The sequence below is a fragment of the Macrobrachium rosenbergii genome, chromosome 9 (genome assembly GCF_040412425.1).
Source record: "Macrobrachium rosenbergii isolate ZJJX-2024 chromosome 9, ASM4041242v1, whole genome shotgun sequence".
NCBI lineage: Eukaryota > Metazoa > Arthropoda > Malacostraca > Decapoda > Palaemonidae > Macrobrachium > Macrobrachium rosenbergii.
The window spans coordinates 38,335,840-38,363,328 of NC_089749.1; the positions used below are offsets into that span (position 1 = coordinate 38,335,840).

Genomic DNA, 27,489 nt, shown 5'->3' on the forward strand with positions numbered 1-27,489 from the left:
AGGGCAATTCTTATAGAAACCCATTAGGATGGCCGATAACTCCAAAGACTTAGAGAGGCTAATGCCCCTCAGCCAGAAAGCGTAGGTGAGGGCTGCCCTGTAGCCCTTGATGGTAGTTACTGACAGGGTCTTTTCATATATCAGGAAAACCAGGAAGTCTGCAATGTCCTTCACAGATATCTTGAGGGATGAAATCCCTCTGATGACACCAACGACAGTACTCTGTCAGTTTCCCCTCATAGACCACGATGGAGGGGGTCTGAGGGTATCTGTAATGGCGATTACATTGCAATGGCCCTTCCATTGTGCCCCCATACCATGAGGTTGGGTAGTTGGGGCAACTCTCTTGGAATGTCTACCAGCAGGTGCAGCATATCAGCATACCACTCAGCCAGTGGCCACAGGGAAGCCACCAGGGACATCCTTAGATCCTGGGACTGGTAGAGCCTGTTTAGTACCCTTCAAAGTTGACTAAACATAGGAAAGGTTTGCATTTCCATGTTGTCCCATGGATGTTAGAAGGCATCCTGCATCATCACCCTCTGGTCTGGTATCGGGGAACAATACAGTGGCAACTTTGCATTGGTGGCCATCGTGAACAATGAACAAGTCTGTCATGGGGCCATGCCACAGGCTGTTTGCTACTTTCTGGTTCAGTGACCTTTCCATCCTGATGATCTGATCCTTCTTGCTCAGTTGGTCAGCCACAACATTCCTCTTTCTGGTATGTACCTGGCCATCAATTCCAGGTCTTGGGAGTCTGCCCACTTGTGCATCGTCACCACCATCTTGCAGAGGGTGGGGGAGACCATTCTGCCCTGTTTATTGATGTGGGTGACCACTGTTGTGTTACCACTCATGATGACAACCGAGTGGTTCTGGAGGTGGTGTTTGAAGTGTTGGATCACAAGCCAAGCTGCTCTCAACTCCAGAAGGTTTATGTGATCCTCTCTCTCTCTCTCTCTCTCTCTCTGGGGCCCCAGAAGTGCACTCTCTGTTGAGTAACGCCCCTTTTTGGGAGGCATCAGAGAATACCAACATCTCTGGTGGTGACTTGCTAAGTGGCATTTCCAATGTAAGGTTTACCAAGTCCCTCAACCAGATTAGATCCTCCATTAATTTTGCCATCACCGGTATGGGTTGTGATGGGTTCTCCGGTCAGCACCAAGCCTCTTTTATCTGCCACTGGAGGTATCAAAGGTGTGCTCTGCCCCTCAGTGCCAGTTTCTCAAGGGAGATCAGGTGGCCCAACAGGATCTGCCTCTTCTTGGGTGGTGGGGCAGTCTGGGAGAGGAAGTCAAGAGAGATGTCCAACAGTCTTAATACTATCCTATGAGGGGAAAGCTCTCCCCAGCTCCGTGCTCAGTCTAATTCCCAGGTATTTGATGCATGTCGTTGGTTCCAACTCAGACTTGGGGAGGTTCCCCACATGGCTGTGAAACTTGGACCTTGAGGAAGGCAGACGAGGAGAGGTTACAGGCTGCAGAAATGTGGTTTTGGAGAAGAATGCTGAAAATATCATGGACAGAAAGGAAAGCTAATGGGGAAGTATTAGAGAGAGTAGGCATTGAGAGAGAACTTTTGGCTTCAGTGAGAGGTAGACAAATGCAGTTTGTGGGTCACACAGTGAGAAAGAACTAGAACATCACTCTCTCACTGGTAAAATCAATGGAAGGGGCCGAGAGGAAGACCTAGACAAAAATATATGGATGGATTGGTGAGAATGACTGGAGGATGAATGTCTGCAGCACAGTTGCTGCAGTGAGCCGGAAACAGAGAGGAGTGGCGAGCCATGATTGCCGAAGTCCCTGGGGATATGGGACCTGGATGATAATGATGATTGTCATATCGGTATTAATTGCTTACCCCATTGCAATATCGAATTATCATAAAGTGAATTATTGTAAGTCGAGCACTACCTGAATATTTTAATAGTTTTATCACAAGAAGTGCATTTAGTCATGAAAATGAGATGAAAATACAGTAATTAATGAATAATACCGTGAATGGGCGAATTTTCAGCGAATAATGTGTACACGTTTCATAGAGAAATCCGCAAATAGGTGAGTCCACAAATTGTGAGACCGCAAATATGGGGGTTTACTGTAACTGCCTATTTTAACAGTAAGTATATATATCCTTAAAAGACTTATAACTGCCTATTTTAACTGTTCATCACCCAACTTGACAGTTCAAACAAAAATTTAACTTGAACTATCATCCCAAAACACCAAAATATCATTTCAAAGTCATCTTACAATGTTACGTACCCACCTACAACTGTTACTCTTAAGTATTCCCTATAATTCATACAAGCACATTTTCTTTTGCCTAACGTAACTTTGCTCATCGTATGCTGTACTGCATACAATGTACCTTTTATTGATATTTGGATGTGTTGTAAGATGATTTTGAAATTATTTTACTGTAAAGTACATATTTTAGGATAGTACTACTGTATACAGCATATCTAAAATACGTAGGTAGTTTATAACGACGGGATGTCCCGCCAAACAGAATGCTATGTTTGTCATGTCAATATTTTCATGATTACATACATATGTATGGTAAAAAAAGGGATTTTGACAAAGGAAAAATCTGTTTCTGGGGGAAGACCTGTGTCACCCAGTGAAATGGTTCCAATAGCACACATTTCTAGGTATAACTATTGCTAAATATACCAGAGAAAAAGCTATCCACAATGCCGGGGTTACTACCCCCGGATCGAGCACCATAATGGTGTCGGTATGCACTAGGGGTGAGTGGACACCACTATCACAGGTCTTCATCCTATAGATCTCTCTATTCTCAAAGCCCCAAATTTGGGTGTGACATACCAAGGATTGCCTCCCGCTCACCCACTAGGTGCCCCATGCGACCGCCATTTTCATCCCAATATTAGCACCCACCAAGCTTGGTATACCACCCGGGTGGGAAAGGAAGTGCAGGGATGGGTCACTGGGTGACACAGGTCTTCCCCCAGAAATAGATTTTTCCTTTGTCAAAATCCCTTTTCTGGGCTCGACCTGTGTCACCCAGTGAAATAGTAACAGAGAATCAGCCATACAAGAGCTTGGTGGTACGCCCCAAAGATTACCTTAATGGAGCTAAATAAAACTAAGAGAAAAATTTTTTGTGTTTTAATACTCCCAAATTATAAGATCAACAACATAATCAAAACTATAAGGCACACAGTCTGAAATTATAAAATAACCAATACCAAGGCACTTAAGGCTAACAAGTTATGATTGAAAACAGGATATCCACGGTACGGATAGGAGTCAGGCTGTGAAGCAGGCCTGACCTAAAGGCTAGAAGCAGGGCAAGCAAGCGAGGCAGGTAGGCTAAAGAATATACCAATAGGTAAACGAGAATTACAAACCAAAAGGACAAAGAAGTTACATACACTAGTCTTGAGCTGGACCAGGAGGAACAATACTTCCTGCAGCTACTGTGGAATATTTAAGAGCCTCTAGGGACTTAAGATAGTGGCGTTTAAATACTGTTGGTGATTTCCAGCCCGTATACTTTTTAAGGTCATCAAAATTCATATTATGGAAATAGTTAGCTGAGGTGGCCACCGCTTGAATATCATGTACCGAGGTACTGAACTGGTTTGCCTGTTTAATAAAATAAAGAATTTGTTGCCTGATGGCCTTTAAGGAAATGGTACCTCCATTTTCCCTAACAAAAAGAGGGCCTGAAATTCTATTAGAAGTTCTATTTAAATAAGCTTTTAAAGTATTGACTGGACATAAAGACAGATCCTGTGGAAGGGGAATAATCTTCCAAGGAGACCATCTGTTTTGTGGATCCTCATTCTATGCTGGAAAACTGAGGTCCGGAGACAACAGAACTTCACCTGACGGGAGGAAATCAACATGATCCGGCTCTCTAGAAAGAGCAGACAGTTCAGAAATTCTAGCTCCTGAGGCTAGACTTACTAGGAATAACGTTTTCCTTAACAGACTCAGGTATGAACATAATTCGTTACCAGTGTCTGATGCCAATTTAAGTACCAGGAAACCGTGTGTGGACGGGTTGCTGGTCTAAGACGAGCGCATGCTTTAGGAATTGACGAAAAATATGAGTCTGTAAGGTTAATATTAAAGCCATGTAAAAATATTTTTCTTAAAGCAGATTTTGTTGTAGTAATAGTACTAGTGGCCAATCCTTTCTCAAATAATGATCTGAAGAAAGAGATCGCTAGGTTCGTGGTCATTTCATGAGCTTCAGATTCCCGCAAAAATAATGCTAACTTTTTAACTGCTGAGTCATACTGTCTGAGAGTAGATTCCCTCTTATCTGATTCTATGAACAGTGTATTAAGAGGGTCAATGTTAGCGTCTTTCTGCGCTGCAAATTTCATGAAGTCCATAAAGCTAGGGCATTCAGAATTCTTGAGGAAGCTGACACAGTCCGAGTTTGCACTACTTGTGTCAATCTTGGATTGGGGATCTGTTTGTGCCGGAGCTTCAACTCTAGCAGTAAAGGAAACCAACTGCTCTTCGGCCAGTTGGGTGCCACAAGTGCTACTTGACCTTTGAATGATCTGAGTTTGTGTAAAACTTTCATCAACAGGTTTATTGGTGGAAACAGATAGATCCTTTGCCATCTGTTCCAGTCGATTGACATCACATCTGTGGAATGAGCTAGAGGATCTAGATTGGGAGCAACGTAACACGGAAGCTTGTGGTTGCTATCTGTGGCAAACAGCGCTACCTGGAGACCCGGTACCTGAAGACAAATCCACTCGAACGACGTCCTGTCCTAGGACCATTCTGACTCCAGCGGGGTTGTCCTGGACAGTGAATCTGCAATGACATTCCGAACACCTGCCAGGTGGGTAGCTGACAGGTGCCAAAGATGTTTCCTTGCCAGAGAGAAAATTGCAATCAATACTTGATTGATATGGCTCGACTTGGAGCCCCCTCTGTTTAGGCAATGCACCACTACTGCACTGTCCAGCACCAGTCTGATGTGAATCTGTCTGGCTGGACGCAGTTTCTTTAATGTTAGAAATACTGCCATTGCCTCTAGAATGTTGATATGGAACTGGCGGAATACTGTCGACCATGTTCCCTGAACTTTCTTGTGTTAGGAGTATCCTCCCCATCCGCTTAGGGAAGCATCCGTATGGATCACTAGCGATGGAGGGGAAATTGAAGAGGCACTGACCTTGCCAAACTCTTGACTGTCGACCATGGTCGAAGCCTCTTCCTCAATATCTGCGGAATCAGAGACAGCTTGTCTCTGTTTCTGCTGTTGGCTCGTTTCCGCCATACCCTGTTTATATCCTTCAGTTTGGCTTTTAGCAGCAAGTCTGTTACTAAAGCGAACTGAAGAGAGCCTAGAACTCTTTCCTGGGTACGACGAGAGGCTCTTTTGTTTTTGAGGAACTGTCTGGTAGCTTTGGCTATTTCCTTCCTTTTGGCTGGCGGAAGTGACAGTTTGTGTGTGTTTACGTTCCACTGGATTCCCAACCACTGAAATTGAGCCGCCGGAACTAGACGGGATTTCTTCCTGTTTATTTGGAAACCCAAGTATTCAAAGAAGTTGATTACTGTGAAAGTTGCTTTTCGACATTCCTTGGCGTTGGATGCCCAAATTATCCAATCGTCCAGATATATGCCAGCATAATCCCTTGGGCCCGTAGCTCTTGGACTACTGTCTCTGCCAGTTTGGTAAAGATTCTGGCGCACGTTGAGCCCGAATGGCATGACTCTGAACGAGTATGCTTGTTTTCCTAGTCTGAACCCTAGGTAAGGGGAGAAGTTTCTCACAATCGGGACGTGATAATATGCGTCTGAAAGATCTATAGAGGTGGTGACTGCCCCACGGGGAAGTAGGGTTCGTACCTGCGAGACTGTAAGCATGCGAAACTTGTCGCATTGAATGTATAAGCTGAGACGAGACAGGTCCAGAATTACTCTTTGCTTGTCTGAGTCTTTTTTCGGGACACTCAACAGATGGCCTTGAAATTTCAAGCGTCTGACTTTCTTTATTGCCTTCTTTTGCAGAAGTTCTTTTGCGAAGTCCAGTAAGTCTTTGGATGGATGTTGATGGAATCTGACTGGCGGAGGAGGCCCCTTGCCCCAGCTCCATCCCAGACCTTTGGAGATTATGCTGTGGGCCCATGGGCTGAAGGTCCAATGGTCCCTGAAGAGATATAATCTCCCGCCTACCTGTGGGGTCTCACTGATTGGGAGAGGCCTTACTTCCTCTGCTTCCACGGCCTCCTCTTCCACGTGAGAGAGGTCTGGATGCTGCTCTACCTCTGTAGGCGGCTCTAGCCCTGTTTCCCCTCGCATGCCTATTGTAGCCCCGAAACGCCCCTTGGCTTTCAAACGAGGCGTTGAAAGCTGGGGACGTCACGAAGGCTGGCGGAGCAGAAGCTTGCTGAGCCGGCTGCATCAGTACGAACTGCTGCTGAGGTTGTGACTTGGATGTAGAAGGCTGGCCGATCTGTGAGACCGGTACCGCCTGAAGCACTGTTTGAGCCTGAGGTTTCTTATAGCCCTGGAATCTCCTGAACCTTTTCCTTTCCTTAGGTTGAGGTCCGGAGGTCTCAGAGAACTTCCTTTTGAAAGGAAGGCCCCAGCGAGAGCGAAGACTCTGGTTCGCTCTGGTTCGCTCTGGGAAGAGGTTAGGTCCCCAGATAGAGCTCTTCATGAGTCTATTGGGCTCATGCCTGATGGTGGCATCTGCGAAGATGTGTTTCCGGCAGTTCTGTCTCGCAACCACAAAGTCATAAAGGTCCGATTGGAAGGATGCCAATAACAACTTCGTGAGGACCTGAAACAGAGGTTCATCATTATAAGCTAATGCCGTTACCTCTGAGATGGTGACGGAATGCAGGGAGCGACTCAACCTGCACTTAGCCTCAAACTCCGCCTTGAGCAGAGCCTCCGGAATTCTGGGAAGTTGCTCGCTGAACAGGGTGGAGGCACACTCGGGATCGAGTTTCCCCACCGTAAAAGTTGCCGGAGCTCCCAACCAACACTCCGAATCTCCGGGGAAGAGAAGGGAAGTAGGATCTGTCTCCTGGAGTTGAGGCATAGGCTTGCCATCTATCCCAGCCTGGAGGGTCAGCTCTGCAATCTTAGTAGTGCAGGGGGAAGAGATGGCGTCACCTACGGAGAACAATGTGAAACTTCCCTTAAAGGGAGTAAGTTTCGTGTTCTCGCACTCCCAGTCGGTGAGAGCGCGCATTAGGGTGGATTGAGCTTGGTCCCTGGGAAAGATGACTGTTTCCTTAGGGACCTTATCAGACCTAATCCAGGCTTCCTCAGTTAACCTGGCAAAGCCTGGATAGGGAGGCACTAGGTCGGCTGGAAAGAACTCCAGTTCTTCCAGACGATGAGTGGCCAAACCCTCAATGGTCAGTGTGCCATTATGCAGGGGAGCATGCAAGGCCAGCCGCCACGGGTTTCCCTTATCAAAGGGGGGCAGTTTGGAGGCATCCGGGACAACATGTGATTGTTGTGCTGCTCCGGATCGGATGAATCCGGAGAGCAAGCTTTCCTGGGCCTGCACCTTTTGTGCCAATGACAGCACTGACTCTCCGGAGGTCTGCAAGCTTGTGACAAGCTGAGTCGAAAGATCCTGTAGCCTAGCTTCTACCTTGGAGTCAATTCTCTGCATCAGCAGTTCGACAAAGGCCTCAGAGTCAAAGCTAGGCTGTGGGGGCTTAACCTTTGAATCTCTGGACCTCGACCCCTTAGAAGAGGGAGTAGCCTTACTTGAGGACGTCACCGGTTTGGGAGCCAGTGACGACCTAGAGGGAGCTGGCGGATTAGACCTTTGAGGTCGAGAGGACTTTGGTAAGTCCTTTTTCAGAGATTTCACCTTGGGCATAACAGACCAAGATCTGTCCCCAAGGTTAGCTGACTTTGTAAATCCCTGGAAGGAAGAGGAAGAAGAAGAAGGTGAACTAAATAGGGTTCTATCTAAACTAACCTCACCTGCCTCACTTACCACCCTACCTTCTACCTGTTGGTCATCCACGCTCATGGGTTCCAGGTGGATGTTGATAGCCGCCACCTCTCCGCACAGGTTGTCGTCTTGGGAGGGCTGCGTCTCTTGCCGGATCTTCTCGATGAGTGGGGCAGCCAACTCCCTCGGTAATGCGGCAGAGATCCGGGCACCTGGATAGAGGAGATTACAAATCTCCTCCGACAGCATGTAGGGGTTGCCAGACGCAACGTTCCTCCCAAATCCGCCGAACCAGGTCTTCAGGGCTGACAGTGAAGAGGCACGGATTGCTGGGTTAGACTGGAAGAGAAGGTAGGACTTACTGAAAATATTCTCCCAATTTTCGTATATATCCATATGAGCCATCAATATCAAAAAGGAGACTAAAGGTTAGCAGTCTCCTATCACTTACCGACTCATCGGACACTAGCTCGTAAAGAGCGTAACAAATTTCACAGCCGTCCGGGTGCCAAATGGTCAGGTCCCCAACATGCACTGCATAGCTGGAGTGCGAGCAGCACACCTCATGTCCGCAGGGTTGCTGGAGAACGGCCGAGCACCCTGGCTCCTGACAACGTACCATCTGTAAGTGGAATGATGGTACATGAGTATCATTAAGGCAAGACCCGCCGGACTAAGTCCGGAGGCCACAGTTTACCTTAACATAGATTATGGGTGATGATACATGCGAATCAACAAGGCAAAACCCGCCGGAACTGAGTCCGGCAGCAAAAGTCTAAAAACATAGATTATACTACCGAATGGTTAACTACTATATGTATGTTATAAACAGGTACTCTATGATACTCCGCCGTGATTAGTCACTGAAATCTCATTGTGTCTCATAATATGGGATCGGCGGAGTAGGGGGGTCGCATATAGCCCCTTCTCAAACGCCCAGGGCGGAAACCATATAATGGAAACCGCCAAACAACCGTGACCCATATCCACCGGAGTGGTTAACTGAACAAAAAACAACGAAAGATCAGACTAGCCCCTTCTCGTAAAATGCATCCATGGGCGTGATTAGTCACTGAAATCTCATTGTGTCTCATAATAAACCATATAATGGAAACCGCCAAACAACCGTGACCCATATCCACCGGAGTGGTTAACTGAACAAAAAACAACGAAAGATCAGACTAGCCAGGCAGAGAAGTGAATTCTAACATATCGTAACTGTTATTATGCATCCACGGGACAATGTTCGACGCTCCAGCTACTAACTACTAAAAGCAATTAGAAGCGAGCTAACGAAACACCGCCCGGAGGGGAAAGGTAGTTGAGTGGCGGAAACCTGGCGAATAGCGACCTGTCAGGTGGGTAGCACCCTCCGGAAGCCGACTATAACCTCCTTACGGGGGTGCCGAACGCAAGCGAACGGCTTTCCTCTTACGAGGATGTCGCTCAGGCAACGTCGCCAAATTCTAATCGTTAAGGTAAAAAAGTGGGGACTAGGCTACATACACGAAAATACGGAGTTAACTGATCCTAGCCTACCCTCCAAACACCAAAGCTTCTTGGCCTGGTCAGGAAGGCCAGGATTAATGCCACTGGTGTGGGGAGAGAAGGACCTACGTCCTAACTCAGCCACACTCCCCAAAACTGAGATAGCTTGGTCAGGTGGCAAAATATGAAGTGAGGAGCCCTCTCACTAATCTAACCTTACCTTCCAAAAACCTAACGGCCTGGCCAGGTGGGCTAAATGTGAATGAGGAACTTGCTCACTAGCCTAACCTCACCTTCCAAAAACCTAACAGCCTGGTCAGGTGGGCTAAGTGTGAACAGGGGAACTCCCTCACTAGCCTAACTTTCCCCCCCCAAAACCGTAAGACGGCCTGGTCAGGAGAGCTAGGTAGCCTGAACATCGTGTAAGAGCACTGTCATGCCTAGCCTCGGTAGGTTAGGCTAGATAACTACCTTATATTAGAAATAAAACTACCTAGTATATGAATAACCAAAATATATAAGTCAACCATTCGTGAAGTGGGCTAGCCTAGGATTAAACATATATAAATGCATACATAAATACATAATTGACTCGGCGGCAGAGAAGGTCCAGGAAACATGGGTTATATTGGTAACGTTAGGTACCAAAATGGCCTCCCCTGACACAGAATCACATGCATAAATTAATCCAAGAATGGACATGTCATCCATCCTTGTACATATCAGCTATCATCATGATCAAATAATTTACACCATCGAGAAGGTACCAGCTCGCTGGTGGAGGAAGGAGACCGATAAAAAGACTCAAATTCTATTATCAGAAAAGGGTGAGCCTAGTTCTGCCATGATACCCGGTTCCTCATCTCCTACCAGCGACATGGTAAATTCTCCAATTAAGCTCCAAACTGAATGGAGTATAGATAAAAACTAGGAGAATTCGTTCTTTTAATAGAAAAGTTGAGATTGAAGGTCGAAAACGGGAAAGAGGCACACATACAGCCCACGCTCGGCTGCGTAACAGAACTGTTTACACTGGTAAACAATATTTACGTACAATTCATAATTACAATGCCTCTTGCGTTAAACAAACCAATCAGAAATAGTACTCAACTTAGATGGTTGGAAACTCTCGGTGGAAGACACGATGAGCTGCCAAAAAACAGAACACAATAACAAAGCAAAATGTTTACATGATCATGTAGCTTGTGCTAAAATTGGAATGAAAATGGCGGTCGCGTGGGCACCTAGTGGGTGAGCGGGAGGCAATCCTTGGTACGGCACACCCAAATTTGGGGCTTTGAGAATAGAGAGATCTATAGGATGAAGACCTGTGATAGTGGTGTCCACTCACCCCTAGTGCATACCGACACCATTATGGTGCTCGATCCGGGGGTAGTAACCCCGGCATTGTGGATAGCTTTTTCTCTGGTATATTTAGCAATAGTTATACCTACAAATGTGTGCTATTGGAACCATTTCACTGGGTGACACAGGTCGAGCCCAGAAAAGACTTAGTACAGTAAGTTCTTGGTTTACATCCTACTTGACCTACATAGTTTTGTGGTTAGTCCTCACCATCTCCCATAAATTTATTAAAGAATTTTTTTCTGTCATTCTCTCTTTTTCAAATCCAAATTTCATACCTAAGCAACACTCAACATTCTTAGTCTTTTCCCAGCTTTAGTTTAACTGTGCCAGCCAAGTCTCGTCCCCAGCTAGTTAATGTGCTCAGAATTCAATGTACAGTACATTATAAAACCCTCAGTTCTCTCCCTCTCTCTCTCTCAGTACAGGCGGTCCCCGGTTTACGACGGGGGTTCCGTTCTTACGCCGCGTCGTAAACCGAAAATCGCCGTAAGCCGGAAAATCGTCGAAAATCGTCAAAAATCATAAAAAACCTTACTTTTAATGCTCTGGGTGCATTGAAAACGATGTAAACTGCATTATTATTGAGTTTTACATCAAAACCTTCAAATTATGATTATTCTGCCGTTTGGGGCCATATTTCTTCCGTCCGGATCGGCGTCACGACCGCGTCGTAACCCCGGAACATGCGTCGAAATGGGAAATCATTTCTGATGAATATATTTGAAAAGCGTTGTAACCTCGGAACGTCATAAGCCGGAACCGTCGTAAACCGGGGACTGACTGTATATATATCCTTTAATGAGAAAACCACAAAATATCAATAAAATGTTATTTCACTTACAGAATCCATTTATACTGTACTTAGACTACGATGTCAACCTCTCTCTCTCTCTCTCTCTCTCTCTCTCTCTCTCTCTCTCTCTCTCTCTCTCTCTCTCTCAGTACATATATCCTTTAATGAAAAAAACACAGCAAAATATCAATAAAACATTATTTCACTTGCAGAATCCATTTATAATGTGCTTGGACTTTGATGTAAACACCACAGTCTCTCTCTCTCTCTCTCTCTCTCTCTCTCTCTCTCTCTCTCTCTCTCTCTCTCTCTCTCTCTCTCTCTCTCTCTCTCTCAGTATATATATCCTTTAATGAGGAAACACAGCAAAATATGAGTAAAATGTTATTTCTTACAGAATCCATTTATACTGTGCTTAAACCTTGATGTACACACCTCAGTTTCTCCCTCTCTCTCAGTACACATATCCTTTAATAAAAAAAATATAGCAATTAGTGAATACACAGTGTTGCCCTATGAAAAAAAGTGAATTAGTAATCATTTTAGATACGGTCCACATAAAAATTCGCGAACTGGTGAAACTTCCCATGTAAAATTGAAAGATATGTTCACAAAAATCCACAACAAAGTGAAGCACATAAAAGTGGGGGTCCACTGTGTGTGCCGTATGTTTCCGTGAATAAGACCACCTTTAGATAAGACGAGGTCAAAAATTATGGAAAATTTTCATGAATTTACCTCATATCTGTAGTATAAGACGACTGCTAAATTAGAATACCATTTGTGGATAGGCTAGCTTTTGGTTATGTAAAGATGATGTTATTACAAATGATGTTTTACTTACTGTAACCTTAGAAATTCAAAATAAACAAAATACCAAAGCTGATTCTATATCATGTTTTTCCTACATGTCGCCTAAAAGGGAAAAGATTTTTTTTTTTTCATGTTTCATCACCAATAACAAACAACCTCTAACACCAATACAATAATTATTGTACATAATTATCATTTGTATGACTGAATTGTTCTAAGCAGTTGTATGTAATCCAAAATTGTGTAATTTTTCACCAAAATGATAATGAATTTTCAATGAAAAATGAATATTATGCTATCCTAAATGTCATTACTACTGTAATTACACTACTGTTAAAATTTCTGTACGGTTACCGAAAGATAAAGGTTGCTGTGAGCACTACCATATGGAATTATTCCTCTAGTATGCCAATAATATACAGTCAACTGTTGCTATTCATGGTCTTGCAATTCACGGACTCACCAATTTGCGGATTTTTTCTGTGGAACCTATCTATAAATTATTCGCAGGAAACTCCTATTCGAGGATTTTTCTATGGAACATATCTATAAATTATTCGCAAGAAACGCACCTATTTGCCAATTTTTTTTTTTTTTTTTGTAGAGCAATATTCTGTATTTTCATATTGTTTCCTGTACTGTAATAGCATTAAATAATACTACAGTACATTGTAGTAATAAGATTAAAATAATAATACAGTAGTATAGTAATATTAAATACCCTTCTTCAGAAGGCACTTTGTCAGGGGTTTCAGGAGTCTGCATCATGTTGAGGTACTTGTACATTTCCACAAACATGGTATGATAGGGCTTCAGGAGATCTTTAAGGCCATTTGAAAAATTACCAGAGCTTTCCTCAGAATGCTCCCATGCCTCTATCATTGTCTACAGCTCCTTGGCTTTCCTGAGAATTTTGTACAGGTCTTGAAATTCTTCAAAATCCTGCTCTGTCTGGGGGACAGAGAGTTCATGAAAAGGGCGAAGAGCTCTTCACCAAAGGCCATCAAAAGGCTTCTACCCTCTTCATATTCCTTCTCTATGAAAGAAACTGCACTATCTGTCACGCCACAAAGGGCTGCTACTTCCCCGTGACTTTTGCCCTCTCTTAACATAATTATGTCTACTTTCTCCTCATTGGTCATTAACTATAACTTCCTCTAGCACTTAGGCTCTTTGCCAGAAGCCTTAGAAGAAGCAGGGCGTTTAGGAGGCATCTTAGGGCACGATTCCAAAAAATATGATTAGTCCGTAGTTCTTTACACAAAACACACACAACCGAGAGATGCGCTCCTGGGTAGAGATCTTGGGTCATTTGTCTATATCAGTAATGTACACATACATACATACATAGGTATACACAGTACATACTGTATTGCACATAACACTGATACTCTGCACATACTGTATATTTTATAGGTATTTTGTTGTGTTGTAAGATGATTTTGAAATATTAAATTGTTTTAGGATGATACGTAGTAATGCATATCTTAAATATGTAGGTTGTAGTTTGTAGAGTGACGGGCATAGCACGTACTAGGGTTATGTTTACATCTGTTGCGGTATACAGTATATTTTCGTGACTACTGTAAATACATTTTTTAATATGAAAAAAGATTTACTAATTTTCAAATATTGCACGACTGTAATATATTATTGTAAACACAGCAAATTTGAATAAAAAAAATTTTTTTTTCTTAACAAATGTTCTAACGAAGCCAGCGATCCGAAGAGAAATCTGGAGAAGGAAAATGCAAATTGGGAATTTGATACACCCAGGTGCAATGATACTCTACACTCAAAGCAGCTAATCCAGGGGCGCCATTCATTTTCCTTGGTGCCGATTGGCTAGACTCTCGAGACTTAGTATTGTGGAGATGGGATTGAGGGAGCCCGCATCATCGCATCTCAGCCAGTTCACTGCGTAGTACGTAGCATCTTCTAATTAGTGTAATCGTGTATCTTTGTGTTTCATTTTAAATCTTTGTGGATCTCTGTCAATCGTGCCCTAAGATGCTTCCTAAATGCCCTGCTCCTTCTAAGGCTTCTGGCAAAGAGCCTAAACAAAAGAAAAAGGTCATGAGGCTCAAAGGGAAGGTAAAACTTCTGGATTTGTTGAAGGAAGGCGAGAGTTATGCCACGGTAGCCTGCCATTTTAACTTGAATGAAAGTACCGTGAGGTACATCAAGAAGAAAGAGGTAGAGATATGAAAGGCTGTAAACATGAGCTTCATCGGTAGTGCAAAAACAGTTAAGATGGAATCTGCACTGGCATTTTGGATAAAGGACTGCCGTAAGAAGAACGTCCCTCTCAACTCCAACATCATTCACAACGAATCAAGGCAACTGTACCAGCAGTTTTTGACTGCTACGGAAGTCGGCAACATACAGGCACAAGAAGGCGATGATACAGGAGAATTAGAATTCTCAGGCTTCGACGAACCCTGGGAAGAAGAGGAGGAGGAGGAAGAGCCACAAGCAGGACCATCATCAGCTCCTCAAGGTTTTCAGGCCAGCAAGGGGCAGTTCCACCAGTTTCAGAGGCGGTTCCAACTGAAGAATGTTTCTCTGCATGGGGAAGCAGCATCTGCAGATGTGGAAGTGGCCGCAAAATATCCGGAGACCTTCAAGAAAATTTTAAAGGAGACGGGCTACCAACCAGAACAGTGTTCAATATGGACGAGACTGGCCTGTTCTGGAAGAAGATGCCATCCAGGACACACCTCATGCAGGATGAAGCCAAAGCCCCCAGATTCAAGGCCCAGAAGGATAGGGTTACCCTCATAATGTGTGGAAATGTGGCTGGCTTCATGCTGAAACCAGGCCTCATTTACAAGGCTGCAAACCCCAGGGCCCTCAAGAATAAGAAGAAGGGGTTGCTGCTTATTTTTTGGATGCACAACCCCAAGGCCTGGTTTGCCAAAGCCCTTACATATAACTGGTTCATTCAGAGCTTCATCAACAAAGCCCTTACATCTAACTGATTCATCCTGAGCTTCATCCCTCAAGTTAGGCAATACCTGAATGACTTGGGCATGGAGTTCAAGGTGTTGTTGAGTATGGATAATGCTGGTGGCTACCCTCTCAATCTTTATTACCAGGGAGTCCAGTTCGAGTTCCTCCCTGCCAACACCACCTCTCTCCTCCAGCCTATGGACCGGGGCGTGATCTGTGCCTTCAAAGCACTCTACACCCGGAATTCCCTCGAGCATCTTGTGAATGCAATGGACACTAACAGGGAATTTACACTGAAAGTGTATTGGTGTAAATTCAAGATTGCCACATTTGTCCGTTATCGATCGACCGTTGAAGGATATGAATCAGGAGACCATGAACGTATGCTGGAAGAAGTTGTGACCAGAGTCTGTGCATGATTATTGTGAGGTGTAATGGTTATTTTGGTAGAACAATCTTGTTCTGGTTGTTTCCTTGTTTCACCTGCCCTCTTGTGTTTTTTTCTTGGTGGTGAGATGACATCTGTCACGGGGTGGTTGATAGCATTAGTCAGGTTTTGGGTGGCAGACAGATTGGTTCCTTGGTGACACTCAGCCAAGAAGGCAGCAGCAGCATGTTTTGACAGAGCAGTGGGAAGTCACTTTGTTGGGTGACAGGTGTGATGGACCTGTTTACTTAGGTGGGAGGATGAGGACCTCTACGTCCGTGTGTTTTGATTTCTTCAGTAGCAGCAAGACGATATTTCGACGGTAAAAGAATGTCTCGACGAGTCGGAGAATTCATGTGTGTTGAGGATGTGTTCCCATTTTGAGAGCTAATTGTTGTTTTTGATGGTTCAACCGATTACGTCTGGTTATCTTTATCCTGGTGGGTGGTAAAAGACTGCCTCGACAATTCTTCGGAATTTGTCAGTGTTTTTATTTTATGCTGCTTTGGTGATATGTGTCATTGTTATTGTTATGCTGCCTATTTTTGAGTTTCTTATTTATTTAATTGAGCATGTGTTATTTTGGTTATTATAGCGATTATTTATTTTATATTATTTAATGGTGTAGAGCAAGTGTATGGCTCTGGAAATGATTTGCTGTTTGCATTTATATTTTGAAATTGATGTCTATTGATTTTTGATAGCTGCTGTTAAGCATTTATTTTCATTTATAAATGTTTATTGTTCTGTCTGTTGACTAATATAAATTATTTAATGATTCATTCATTTGGGTTTAAATGTTATTTATGTAAATGATCATTTCATGTGCTTTCACCACCCAGAGCCTGAACTCACTAGTACATAATGTATATCATTTTGTATAATAAAAGGATTTTGACAAAGGAAAAATCTATTTCTGAGAGGGGCCCGTGTCACCCGGTGAAATAGTCCATTCAGCACTTATTTCTGTAATTCCGTTGCTAGATACCAGAGAAAGCTAAATGAAATGCTGGAGTTACTACCCCCAGAGCGAGCTCCACTAGATGGAGTGTGTATTGAACTACAAAACCGGAACCTTATCCTAGAGATTCCCAATGTCAAAAGTCCCAACGAGAGAGGTGCGATACAAGCCCATGTCGCGGACTGTATACAAGGCAACACTAGCCGCATTCCATTTTATCATTTCGTTGTGATCCTTATTTTGTGCTCTAATGGCATTAAAGGTTCTTCTTCAATTACTTGAGTACCAGTGTTTTGTTGTTTTTTAGGCGATTGAGGCTTCTTATTTTCCTTTAGTTTAATAATTAAAGGAATTTATAGTTCCCGTCTCGATCTCCTCTTCGTCATCTCTTGACCTCTCTTGGTATTGGATCGGCATTTTTGTTTTGTGTTTTTATTTGTATCCCTTTTTATTTGGGATGTTTTACCAGTAATGATCCTAACTTTAGTGGGTTTGATTAATTTTTGTTTGTTCTGTACCCATTTAAAGAAGTGCTGTTTAGCGTTTGGGCTACGAGCTACCCCTCGGGCCCATTAGCTTTTTATCATGGCTTCATTCGAGAGTGATTTTTATTACGGAAGTGATGTTTAGCGTTTAAAGAGCTACCCAAGGCCAGTCGCCTTTTATCATGGCTTCATTACGGGAGTGATGTTTGGCGTTTATGAGCTACCCCTCGGGCCCATTCGCTTTTTATTGGCTTCATTTTTACGAGCTTCCCCCTCGAGCCCATTCGCTTATTATCATGGCCTTATTATGCTTTATTTTTGTCACTCACTTCTCTTAGCCTTTGGGGATCTTATTTTCATTGGTACTGTTATGGTTTTTACTTTGTTTTCATGATTTTGTTTATTTTGTGAATCTTACAGTTTAGGAGGAAACTGATATTGGTCCTGTTATTTCTGTTTTCCTGAAATCAGTTAAGGGATCTACTCTACTGCAGTATGGTTCTGCAGTTAAGTAACTAGCACTCTTCACATAGTTTTGAAGCTACAGTAAGCCGCATTGGCCTCGAGCAAAGTGTTTTGTAGTTAATTTTAAGATCATTTGATTGTTTTGTTAAGTTCCCTCCTCTTTTGTTTGTCACAACTGCTGTCAGTCATTCCAGTACCACTCATTTCTGCATTTGAGATCCTAAAGAACCAAGTGCAGTTCATGACATTATAAGGGCTTCTCTCCTTTAGAAATTCAACATTCAGCCATGATAAGGCAGTCCAGTTGGCGAGGATTCTTGGTGGAGAATGCTTCGGTGACATCACCCCTGGATGAAGTTGGCACCCTCATTGATGCCCACTCTGACCCACCAATGGACCAGGATTTGGAAGAGCTGACAAAGTCTGCCAATGAGGAAGAAGGCACACCAGGTTCCAGGGAGGAGGAGGAGGAGGAGGATGAGAGCCTGTGTTTGCATTTAAGATCCTGCAGAACCAAGTGCAACTTAAGAGGAGGAGCAGGATGCAGCTACATTATGGGATCCTTTTATAGAGTGCTCTTTAAAGTTTTCAAATGCTCTTGATGCGGCATTGACGCCCTATAATCCAGCCCTCATCAGATGAAGCAGCAGTGACAGCAGCTGCCTATCACTATGTTCATCAAATGTATGAAGGAGGACCCTCCAAATTCTCCCCAAACCCCTGAAGATGTGACTGAAAAAGTACCTCCCCAAGCACCTGAAGTAGTGCCTCCCCAAGCACCACAAGAAGTGCCCTGCCAAGCGCCTGAAGAAGTGCCTGCCAAAACCCCTGATGAAGTGCCTCCTGAAGAAGGGGAAGAGGTGCCCTCAGAGGAGATGTAGCTCCTCTGCTTTGCTGTGCATTCATATCTTCATTGTCATGCATCAGACTGCACAGCTAATTCTTCATCATCATCATCTATAATCAACATTTATCACCAGTGAGTAACCGTAAGATTTACGTAATCTTCTTACTAACTACTGTATTTTTAATGTGCATCTGTATTTTTGTTCTCTCTCTCTCTCTCTCTGTGAATTACATACATACCAATGTTTCCCCTGTAATAGAAAATGGGACAGCTTGAACAGTAACTGTATGAAAGAAAATGTGCGTGCCTAATTACATAGGGGAAACTGGATTATAGTGTCACACGTAGCTGTGATCAGTATAGTATACGTACGTATATTTTTAAGGGTAATGTTTAAGATGACTCTGAAATTATATTAATAATATATCATTTCAAAGATTAATGTAGTAAAAGGTTAACAGTTTAAGGTATATTTGATGTAGGATGATAGTTTAAGGTATACATTTGGTGTTTGAACTTTCAAGATAGGCAGTTATAAGCATTTTTAGAGGGGGGGGTCAAGTATTCGGGGATTTTAACTATTCATGGGAGGTTGTGGTGCGCATCCCCCACAAATACCAGGGCTCGACTATTTCAGCTCAGTGGTCTGGTTAAACTAAGGTATACTTACTTACTTATATATAGGTATGGAAATACAATTCATGTGAAAGACTACATCCAACACTGACCAACCATCAAACATACAGAAATACAAGCATCTTATGTGGCTGTTAACCTGAGACAAAATTTACCAAGGATAAGGAGGAATGCAAGAATTCTTTTTTGAGCACTACACAAGAAAGTAATCAATAATGTTAATAAATGGTGCAAATAATATGCAGTATTAGATGAAAATATCTAGAGGAATTTATTTCTGGTGATAGAAATTCATTTCTTGCTATAATGTGGTTCGGATTCCACAATAAGCTGTAGGTCCCGTTGCAAAGTAACCAATTGGTTCTTAGCCACGTAAAAATAAGTCTAATCCTTCAGGCCAGCCCTAGGAGAGCTGTTAATCAGCTCAGTGGTCTGGTAAAACTAAGGGATACTTAATTTACATTACATAGACAAAACCAGTTTGTTGATTACTAGAAACCAAAACACTAACTAACAAACAACAGTTTGCTAGTTTGGCAAAAATTTATGTATATTTTCATGCAATAAAAAATAATTCACATATATTTTCATGCAATAAAAAATAATTCACAAAGTACTAATAAATAAATGTGAATATCTCAGTGCTGGTGAATGAAGATAGTAAAGAATGTGCTTGCAGAGCTATGTAAATACCTCCAGCTGCTAATGTTGTTCACAAACCATACAGTTATAGAAATCTTATGGTGTAATTAATATTGTCATCAATGCATGGAAAATTATTTAAATAATAAAAAGGTATAAAGTACATTTAATAAAAACTAGATGCAATAGATGTTACTCCTAAACATTTCCAAAGGTCTGAGAATCACAAGAGTTATTATTAATTTGCCATACGTACAGAATAAGATTCGCTCAGCTACTTGCGACCTAAGAGACCAAATGTGCATGAGGTAACCCACCTAAGCCACCTCATCTGACTCTTCTTATTCTTCATAAGGACTGACACGTCTGGGATTCACAAGCAGCAACTAAGAGGGATATCTTAAAGCAAAGGGTCCGTGGTACTAAGAAAATGACAAGTAGGTCAAAGAAGAAGTGAAACATGGAAGGAAACTGGGTCTGGACAAAAGATTAGTAAGTGAGCTGGAGTGCATATGGATGCTAAGGTGGGAATGTATGAGGGGACTAATGAGCCAACTCTTCTGCATGGAAGGAAAGAGCAGTTGTTGAATATATTGTATATGAAAAAAAAAAGTTTGAAGCTACTAAGATGAACGGTCCATGTAAAATGTGTGGTGTAAGAAGAAATGAAAGGGTGAGAAGTGGGGAGAGTTACAGAGGACATGATATAAAGTTTAGCATATGTGAAAGAATGAATTTGAGTGTTTTGACATAGTTTCCTTTTGTGGAAAAATTGCATGATTATATGCTGATGAAATGTATCCAAATTAGAAGTATCAGTGGGAAGGAGGAAGGAAACCCCTAAAAAGTGGCAGAGAGGATGCATGGATATCATACTGGAAAGGAGGGATCCTAATATTCAGGAAGAGCAAGAGTGCATGCAAGACATAAGTGAAAGGCAAACTTATTCAGAATGAATGTAATCATGATCTTTGTCTTGTTTGTAGTTTATTTTTTCTGGAACCACTCCATAAGAGAAACTGCTTCATATAAAAAAAAGGTAACCTACCTTCAGTTATCGTCTTGTTACTCAAACTTTCACAGACCATACAATCTTTGAACCTGTAAGGAAGGTTTTAACGAAAAGTGAAGAATAAACTTACGTATATATCAACCCATCCACCAGATACTAATGCATCATCAAGTGAAGCATCAATCTGATCAATGAAACCAGATCCAATGCACATTTCACCAATATATGTTATATCCTCTCCTATCAAGCGACGACGGATATAACCTTCAGGGTCGCTGATATCCAAACGCCGCAGTGCTTCAAACTCTGAAAAATATGAAAATTGAACTTTCACTATTACTCCATACAAGTAGAATTTCCTTATACAGTATAAATATATGCAATTTCAGAAAGTAAAAACATTTTCTACATAAAATAATGAGCAATCAGGTTAAAACTTACTAAAGATATAAACCTCTAAAACCATGAATATTCCTACATACAATGCTCAATAGAGAACAATAAGTTAAGTCAAACTTTCATTATTAAAACAAAGTTACCAATTGAATATTCTTTCTACAAATTTTCTGTACCTAATAAACTGATGTCTATATTACTGTTGTTAAAAAGTTTAGCACACAGCAGAATAATTTATAAATGATGTATCCTTAAAACTGGCCATTTTATCACAGCCTCCAACACAATTTATTATTATTATTATTATTATTATTATTATTATTATTATTATTATTATTATTCAGATGATGAAACCTACTCATATAGAACAAGCCCACAGGGCCCACTGACTTGAAATTCAAGCTTCAAAAAACAGGCAAATAAGATGTAATGGCAAAATTCTAATTAATATACTCTAAAAACAAAATTATTCTCAAATTATTCTTACATTCCACAGATACAAACCAATGCTTTCTCTTTCAGGTCTAAGCAGATCAAGCCAAATTCAAAATGCTGTACCTCATAGTACAGTAGTTCAAACTAGTAAGTGGGACACACCTTGACTTCACATTCCACTGAAGAGCAAGATGTGTCTGTAACAAGAATGCTGAGTGGAGACTGAAGTTATAGAAGAGGTAAGAATCTGACAAAATGCTGGTGCTTAACTGACAGTGGAACAGTGACTAGGCTTCACTGTTATGAGGGGTCTTATGCAAGCCAAAAAATACTCTAGAGCTGAGGAATAATTTTGGAATACAAACCACTCTAGTGCCTGGAGATTCAAACACACAAACAAGCTGTATCAAAGTAATGGTTTTTTGGTGAAACAAGTTTTGTTTCTATTAAATTCTTTAATTAAAAACCCATTACATACAATCAGCCTGAACCCCAATTTAGTTAGGACAGATCATGTTGCTAAACCAACTGATTTGGCTGAAAATGATCTCTTGGTTCACTCGAAAAGTTTCCCAAGATGTATCTGATTTTCTAAAGCATAAGTTGTAGGTTTGCTAAAAAAGCCTTCCAAGATAAATCTGACTATCCAAGGCATACAAGGAGTTGTGATTAAAATAAAAACTTATACAAAATAACTGTAAGAGCTTTGTAAATTATATGCAATGAATAAAATGTCCACATACCACTCCAGACCCAATAAGGAATAATGTGGGCATGAACTTCATGCTGCCATTGGGAACTCCTGACAGTTATCATGTAGCCAAAGATATAAGTTGCTCATTATGTACAAAGTAGGGCAATCTTTATGATAAGCTTCACCATGGTTAAGCTACGCAAGTATGTGGTTAAGAAGAAAATGAAGAAAAGCTTCCAGAGGCATGAACATCAACCTACCCAAGTAAGTAGGGGCTACCTGCTTTGCTGCTACCATAGAATATGCTTATTTTTTGTTGGTTCTATTTCATATCATTCTTTATTTTTTACGTTCATATTTTAACATTGAATTTTACTAGTATATCATCATTCACCTATTCATTATCAATCATATCATTAATTTATATGTTTCACCTTCATTATGGTGCTGAATAATCCTGATGGGTTCCGTCGCTTGGTCTTCAAGAGCTAAATTTCATAATCAGTCAATCAATAGGTGTAGCTTCTGAAAAGACTTTGTTGTAAAGCGCATGCTACAGGTAGCTGAGTTGTAACTACTGCATCCTTTGCCATCCTTTGAGAATGAGGGGGATATTTTGCTTTTGCCCTTATGAGCCATCCACCTTTGTTTGAGAAGAACCAGGTGCCAGATAGGGCATGTCCAGGTGCTTCTATCCATTGGTCGGATCAAGGAACAAGGAACTACAGTATATGGTCAGTAAACTATTTGAGGGCTTACAAGGATTTAACAAATGATGAAACAGTACAAGTTAAAGCATTTGTGTACAAATCCAGAATGCTTTCAATTTCCTAGCCATTTTAAAGAATATCTTGATATTAACATGGTTTTAACAGCAGCCACTTGGGGGTGCCAAACTAATTTGACGAATTTTTATCTTAGGGATGTGATAGGATGTACAGGGGTTGCAATTTTTCCTAAGATAAAAATTCGTCAAATTAGTTTGGCACCCCCAAGTGGCTGCTGTTAAAACCATGTTAATATCAAGATATTCTTTAAAATGGCTAGGAAATTGAAAGCATTCTGGATTTGTACACAAATGCTTTAACTTGTACTGTTTCATCATTTGTTAAATCCTTGTAAGCCCTCAAATAGTTTACTGACCATATACTGTAGTTACTTGTTCCTTGATCCAACCAATGGATAGAAGCACCTGGACATGCCCTATCTGGCACCTGGTTCTTCTCAAACAAAGGTGGATGGCTCATAAGGGCAAAAGCAAAATATCCCCCTCATTCTCAAAGGATGGCAAAGGATGCAGTAGTTACAACTCAGCTACCTGTAGCATGTGTCTTTACAACAAAGTCTTTTTCAGAAGCTACACCTATTGATTGACTGATTATGAAATTTAGCTCTTGAAGACCAAGCGACGGAACCCATCAGGATTATTCAGCACCGTAATGAAGGTGAAATATATAAATTAATGATATGATTGATAATGAATAGGTGAATGATGATATACTAGTAAAATTCAATGTTAAAATATGAACGTCAAAAATAAAGAATGATATTAAATAGAACCAACAAAAAATAAGCATATATTAAACTTTTATATTCAAAATGCATACTTAGTATAAGAATAAATATGACTAAAATCTTTATTAAATACTCTGCAATCATATCTTATTATCTACCTCAACGTCATCATTTAAAATTTCTGAAATAGTCTTCCCAGTTAGTAAGTACTTTGTCCTAAGGCGATTAAATTTAGGTCAGTGCACCAGCATGTGCTCAACGGAGAGCTGACCACCACAGTGAGTATAAACTGGGGCACTGGCTCCCTCTAAAATATAGCCATGAGTGAAGCAGGTATGGCCAATCCTAAGCCGTATTAGGATGATCTCAAATCTTCTGTTACGATTAAAACCTGAACTCCAAAAATCAATACTTTTTCTGATGTTTCTGTACTTCCTATCTGTGGATAAAATGGAGGAAGTCCATCTTTGCTGCCATTTTGTATGAATGTATCGTCTGATAACTGGACGCATATCCAAATGTGGCACCTTATTAGTTAAGAAATCACATCTTGCAGCATCCTTTGCTTTACTATCAGCCAGTTTGTTCCCTTCTAGACCAGTGTGCCCAGAAATCCAACAAAACTTTGATTTCTGTCACACAGAAAGATAAAAAAGCCATTCTTGAGCCTTTTGAATTAAGGGATGGGTAGGGTTAAACTTCTTTAGGGCTCCTAAAACACTCCTTGAGTCACTATATATTACTGTGGATTTAAATTTCTTATCAGATACATGGGATTTAAAGCATCAACTATGGCTGTTGCTTCAGCAGTGAACATGGATGAGGAGTCTGAACTTTTTTACATATGATTTCCCCCAACACACCACTGCACATCCTACTCCATCTTCCGATTTTGATCCGTCAGTATAGATTTTCCTGTCATTTATATGTCTCTCATCATGCTCCAAAAACTTGTTTCTGACTTCTTCTTCTGGACGATCTTCTTCTTTGTCTCTTTAATGCAGACACCTATTGCTGGAATAAACCATGGAGGGATAGCAGGATGCTTCACTTGTAGGATCTTCTGCATTTTTATACTTTCATCCTCTAGTTCACCCAGCTGTCTGATTTGAAATGGTATTGATGATCTAGATCCAAAACAACTTGAGTCACACTGTTTTAAGATCTCAAAAGAAGGATTCTCCTTTGAGCTTTTCAGCCACATGGTGTGTCTCAGACCTAGCTCATGACTCCTTAAGTCCAGTGGTAGCTGATGAGAGGCTCCATAAATACTTTCAATTGGTGAAGTTCTAAAAACTCCAGTTCAGATCCTTAGTCCCATATTATGCACAGCATCCAATTCCTCAAGTTTAGTCTTTGAAGCAGATGAGTATACTTGGGAGCCATAGTCTAACTTAGATAAACATGCTGCATTATAAAGCCTTAACAACGATTTCTTATCAGCAACCCAATTAAAATTAGATACTTTTAAAATAGTTAGTGATCTCTTCACTTTCACTTTTAACTGGTCAATATGATTATTCCAAGTGAGCTTTTCAACAAAGACCATTCCTAAAAATTTTACTTCAGTGGAGTAAGGTAGAATAATTCCATTTAAGGTAAGAGTTTTGCTTTTTTAAAATATTTATTTTGCTTGGCCACAGCACGTTGGTAAATAACTTTTGCTTGGGCAGTTCCACTCCTCCTATACTTTTTGTAGCATTTTCTAGTGATCTTTCTCAAACTACTGCAGGTTTTGTTCCATCAAGGAACTGCTGGTCTAGAGGGCTTCCCTTTTGTTGTTGGAATAGAGGCAATTGTACTGTTGATGGTGGTGTCACTGAAGTAATTATATGGCTCTGAGATGAATGGAAATGATCTTACATTATCGTCCATGATAGCAGACTCACTAAATTTCTTCCAGTCTGCTTCATCTACCTTCCATTTGGGAGGTGACTCAGAGGGCTGATTCTTAACTGTTGTTATATGAATTGGGAAGTGGTCACTTCCATTTGGATATTCATTTACTGACCATTCATAATCAATGTGAACACTAGTTGAGCAAAAGCTCAGATCGATAGCTGAACAAGTATTGGAGTAGATGTTGTGGTAAGTCATGGCTCCATTATTGAGTATAGTGATATGATCATCCATAATACCCTCCAACATCCTACCCTTGGCATCTGTCGTGTTTCCACCCCATATGGGGTTGTGAGCATTAAAATCACCAAGGAGGAGGAAAGGAGTAGGAAGCTGACTGATCAGTAAATGAGTATCATTATAAGTGAAATCCAAATCAGGAGGAAGATAGATGGAACAAACAGTAATTTGCTTGTCTAAAATGAAAGTTACTGCTACAGCTTGGAGATGAGTATTAATTGATAGCAAGGAGTGTTGCAATGACTTATGCGCAATAATTGCTGCACTCCCTTAGTTCTATCTCCAACTGGTGGTGGAGAATTATATATGCTGTAATTTAACCCAAGATTATATTGTGTGCTTCCAAGCTTAGTTTCCTGGAGACACACAATACCTAGGCTATGGTCATGGAGCAGTACCTTCAGCTCTTCACTTCGAGCCCTAAGACCTCTACAGTTCCATTGTAGTATTGATGTGAAAACTATTTTTTGGGCTTGGTGGAAGGCCCTTTGAATCGAGCCTTCCCAATTACTCTCTTTTGTTTATGACGTTATCAAGAGATGATTTGGAAAGGACTGGTCTTGACAGGTTGGTTTATTATCTGTTTATTTACTGGTGTCATTTTGTTTCCCTATCTTGTCAATTTGTTTAAATTCTGGCTGGGGTTCTTGCATCTAAGTGATGCATGTTTAATTGGAGGAGAGGATGAGGGGGAACATCTCTCTTGGTGCTTTTGCTCCTAAGTCTCCAATAAATCAGGCACAGGCTATGTCTGAGACAATTCCAAGTTGGTTGGGTTAACAGCCATCTTATCCTCCTTAGAGGTTTGTGCTCTAGCCTCAACAGGCCGAGCACCTGACCCAAGTGGCAGGGCCCCTACCACAGGGGTTGATGCAACTGCTACATTAGAGGGTGCTGCCACTGCACCCATAGTGGTATATAGGGGTACAGTAAACCCCCCTGTATTCGCGGTCTCACGATTTGCGGACTCACCTATTTGCAAATTTCTCTATGGAACATTCTGTATATACACATTATTTGCTGAAAATTCGCCCATTCATGGTATTTTTCACTGAGAAATATTCACTAATAACTGTATTTTGATCTCATTTTCACGACTAAACGCACTTTTTGTGATAAAATTAAAATACTCAGGTAGTGCTCGAGTTACTATAATTCGCCTTACGATAATTCGATTTTGCAATGGGGTAAGCAATTAGTACTGACACGACAATATTTATAAAATATTTTTAAATTTCGCACGGGTGCAGGCAGCAGTGTACAATCAAGCAGCGAGAGAGACCAAATTACAATAGACCAACTTCTTTTCTGCCATCTCTTTCTCCCATCTTCTAGTTAAAAAAGTAAAAGAGAATGATAAAAGTATTGTTAGTAATGTTATACTCTTGCGTAAATGTGTACAGCTATAAACAACTGAACGAAAAACTGTTGTTTTGTTTATCACCGAATCGGATAACAGCCGTTTTGCTTGTATTTCAACCATCAT

At 41.3% G+C, this 27,489-nt stretch overlaps 1 protein-coding gene across 1 annotated transcript in view; it reads right to left on the minus strand.

The window, feature by feature from the left end:
- Ufl1 (UFM1 specific ligase 1) overlaps positions 1-27,489 on the minus strand; it is a 564,283-nt gene that overhangs the window by 214,924 nt on the left and 321,870 nt on the right. Inside the window, exon 5 of the mRNA XM_067108921.1 lies at positions 20,955-21,130. Coding sequence (XP_066965022.1) covers positions 20,955-21,130 — 176 coding nt within the window. The remainder of the gene's footprint in view (positions 1-20,954; positions 21,131-27,489) is intronic.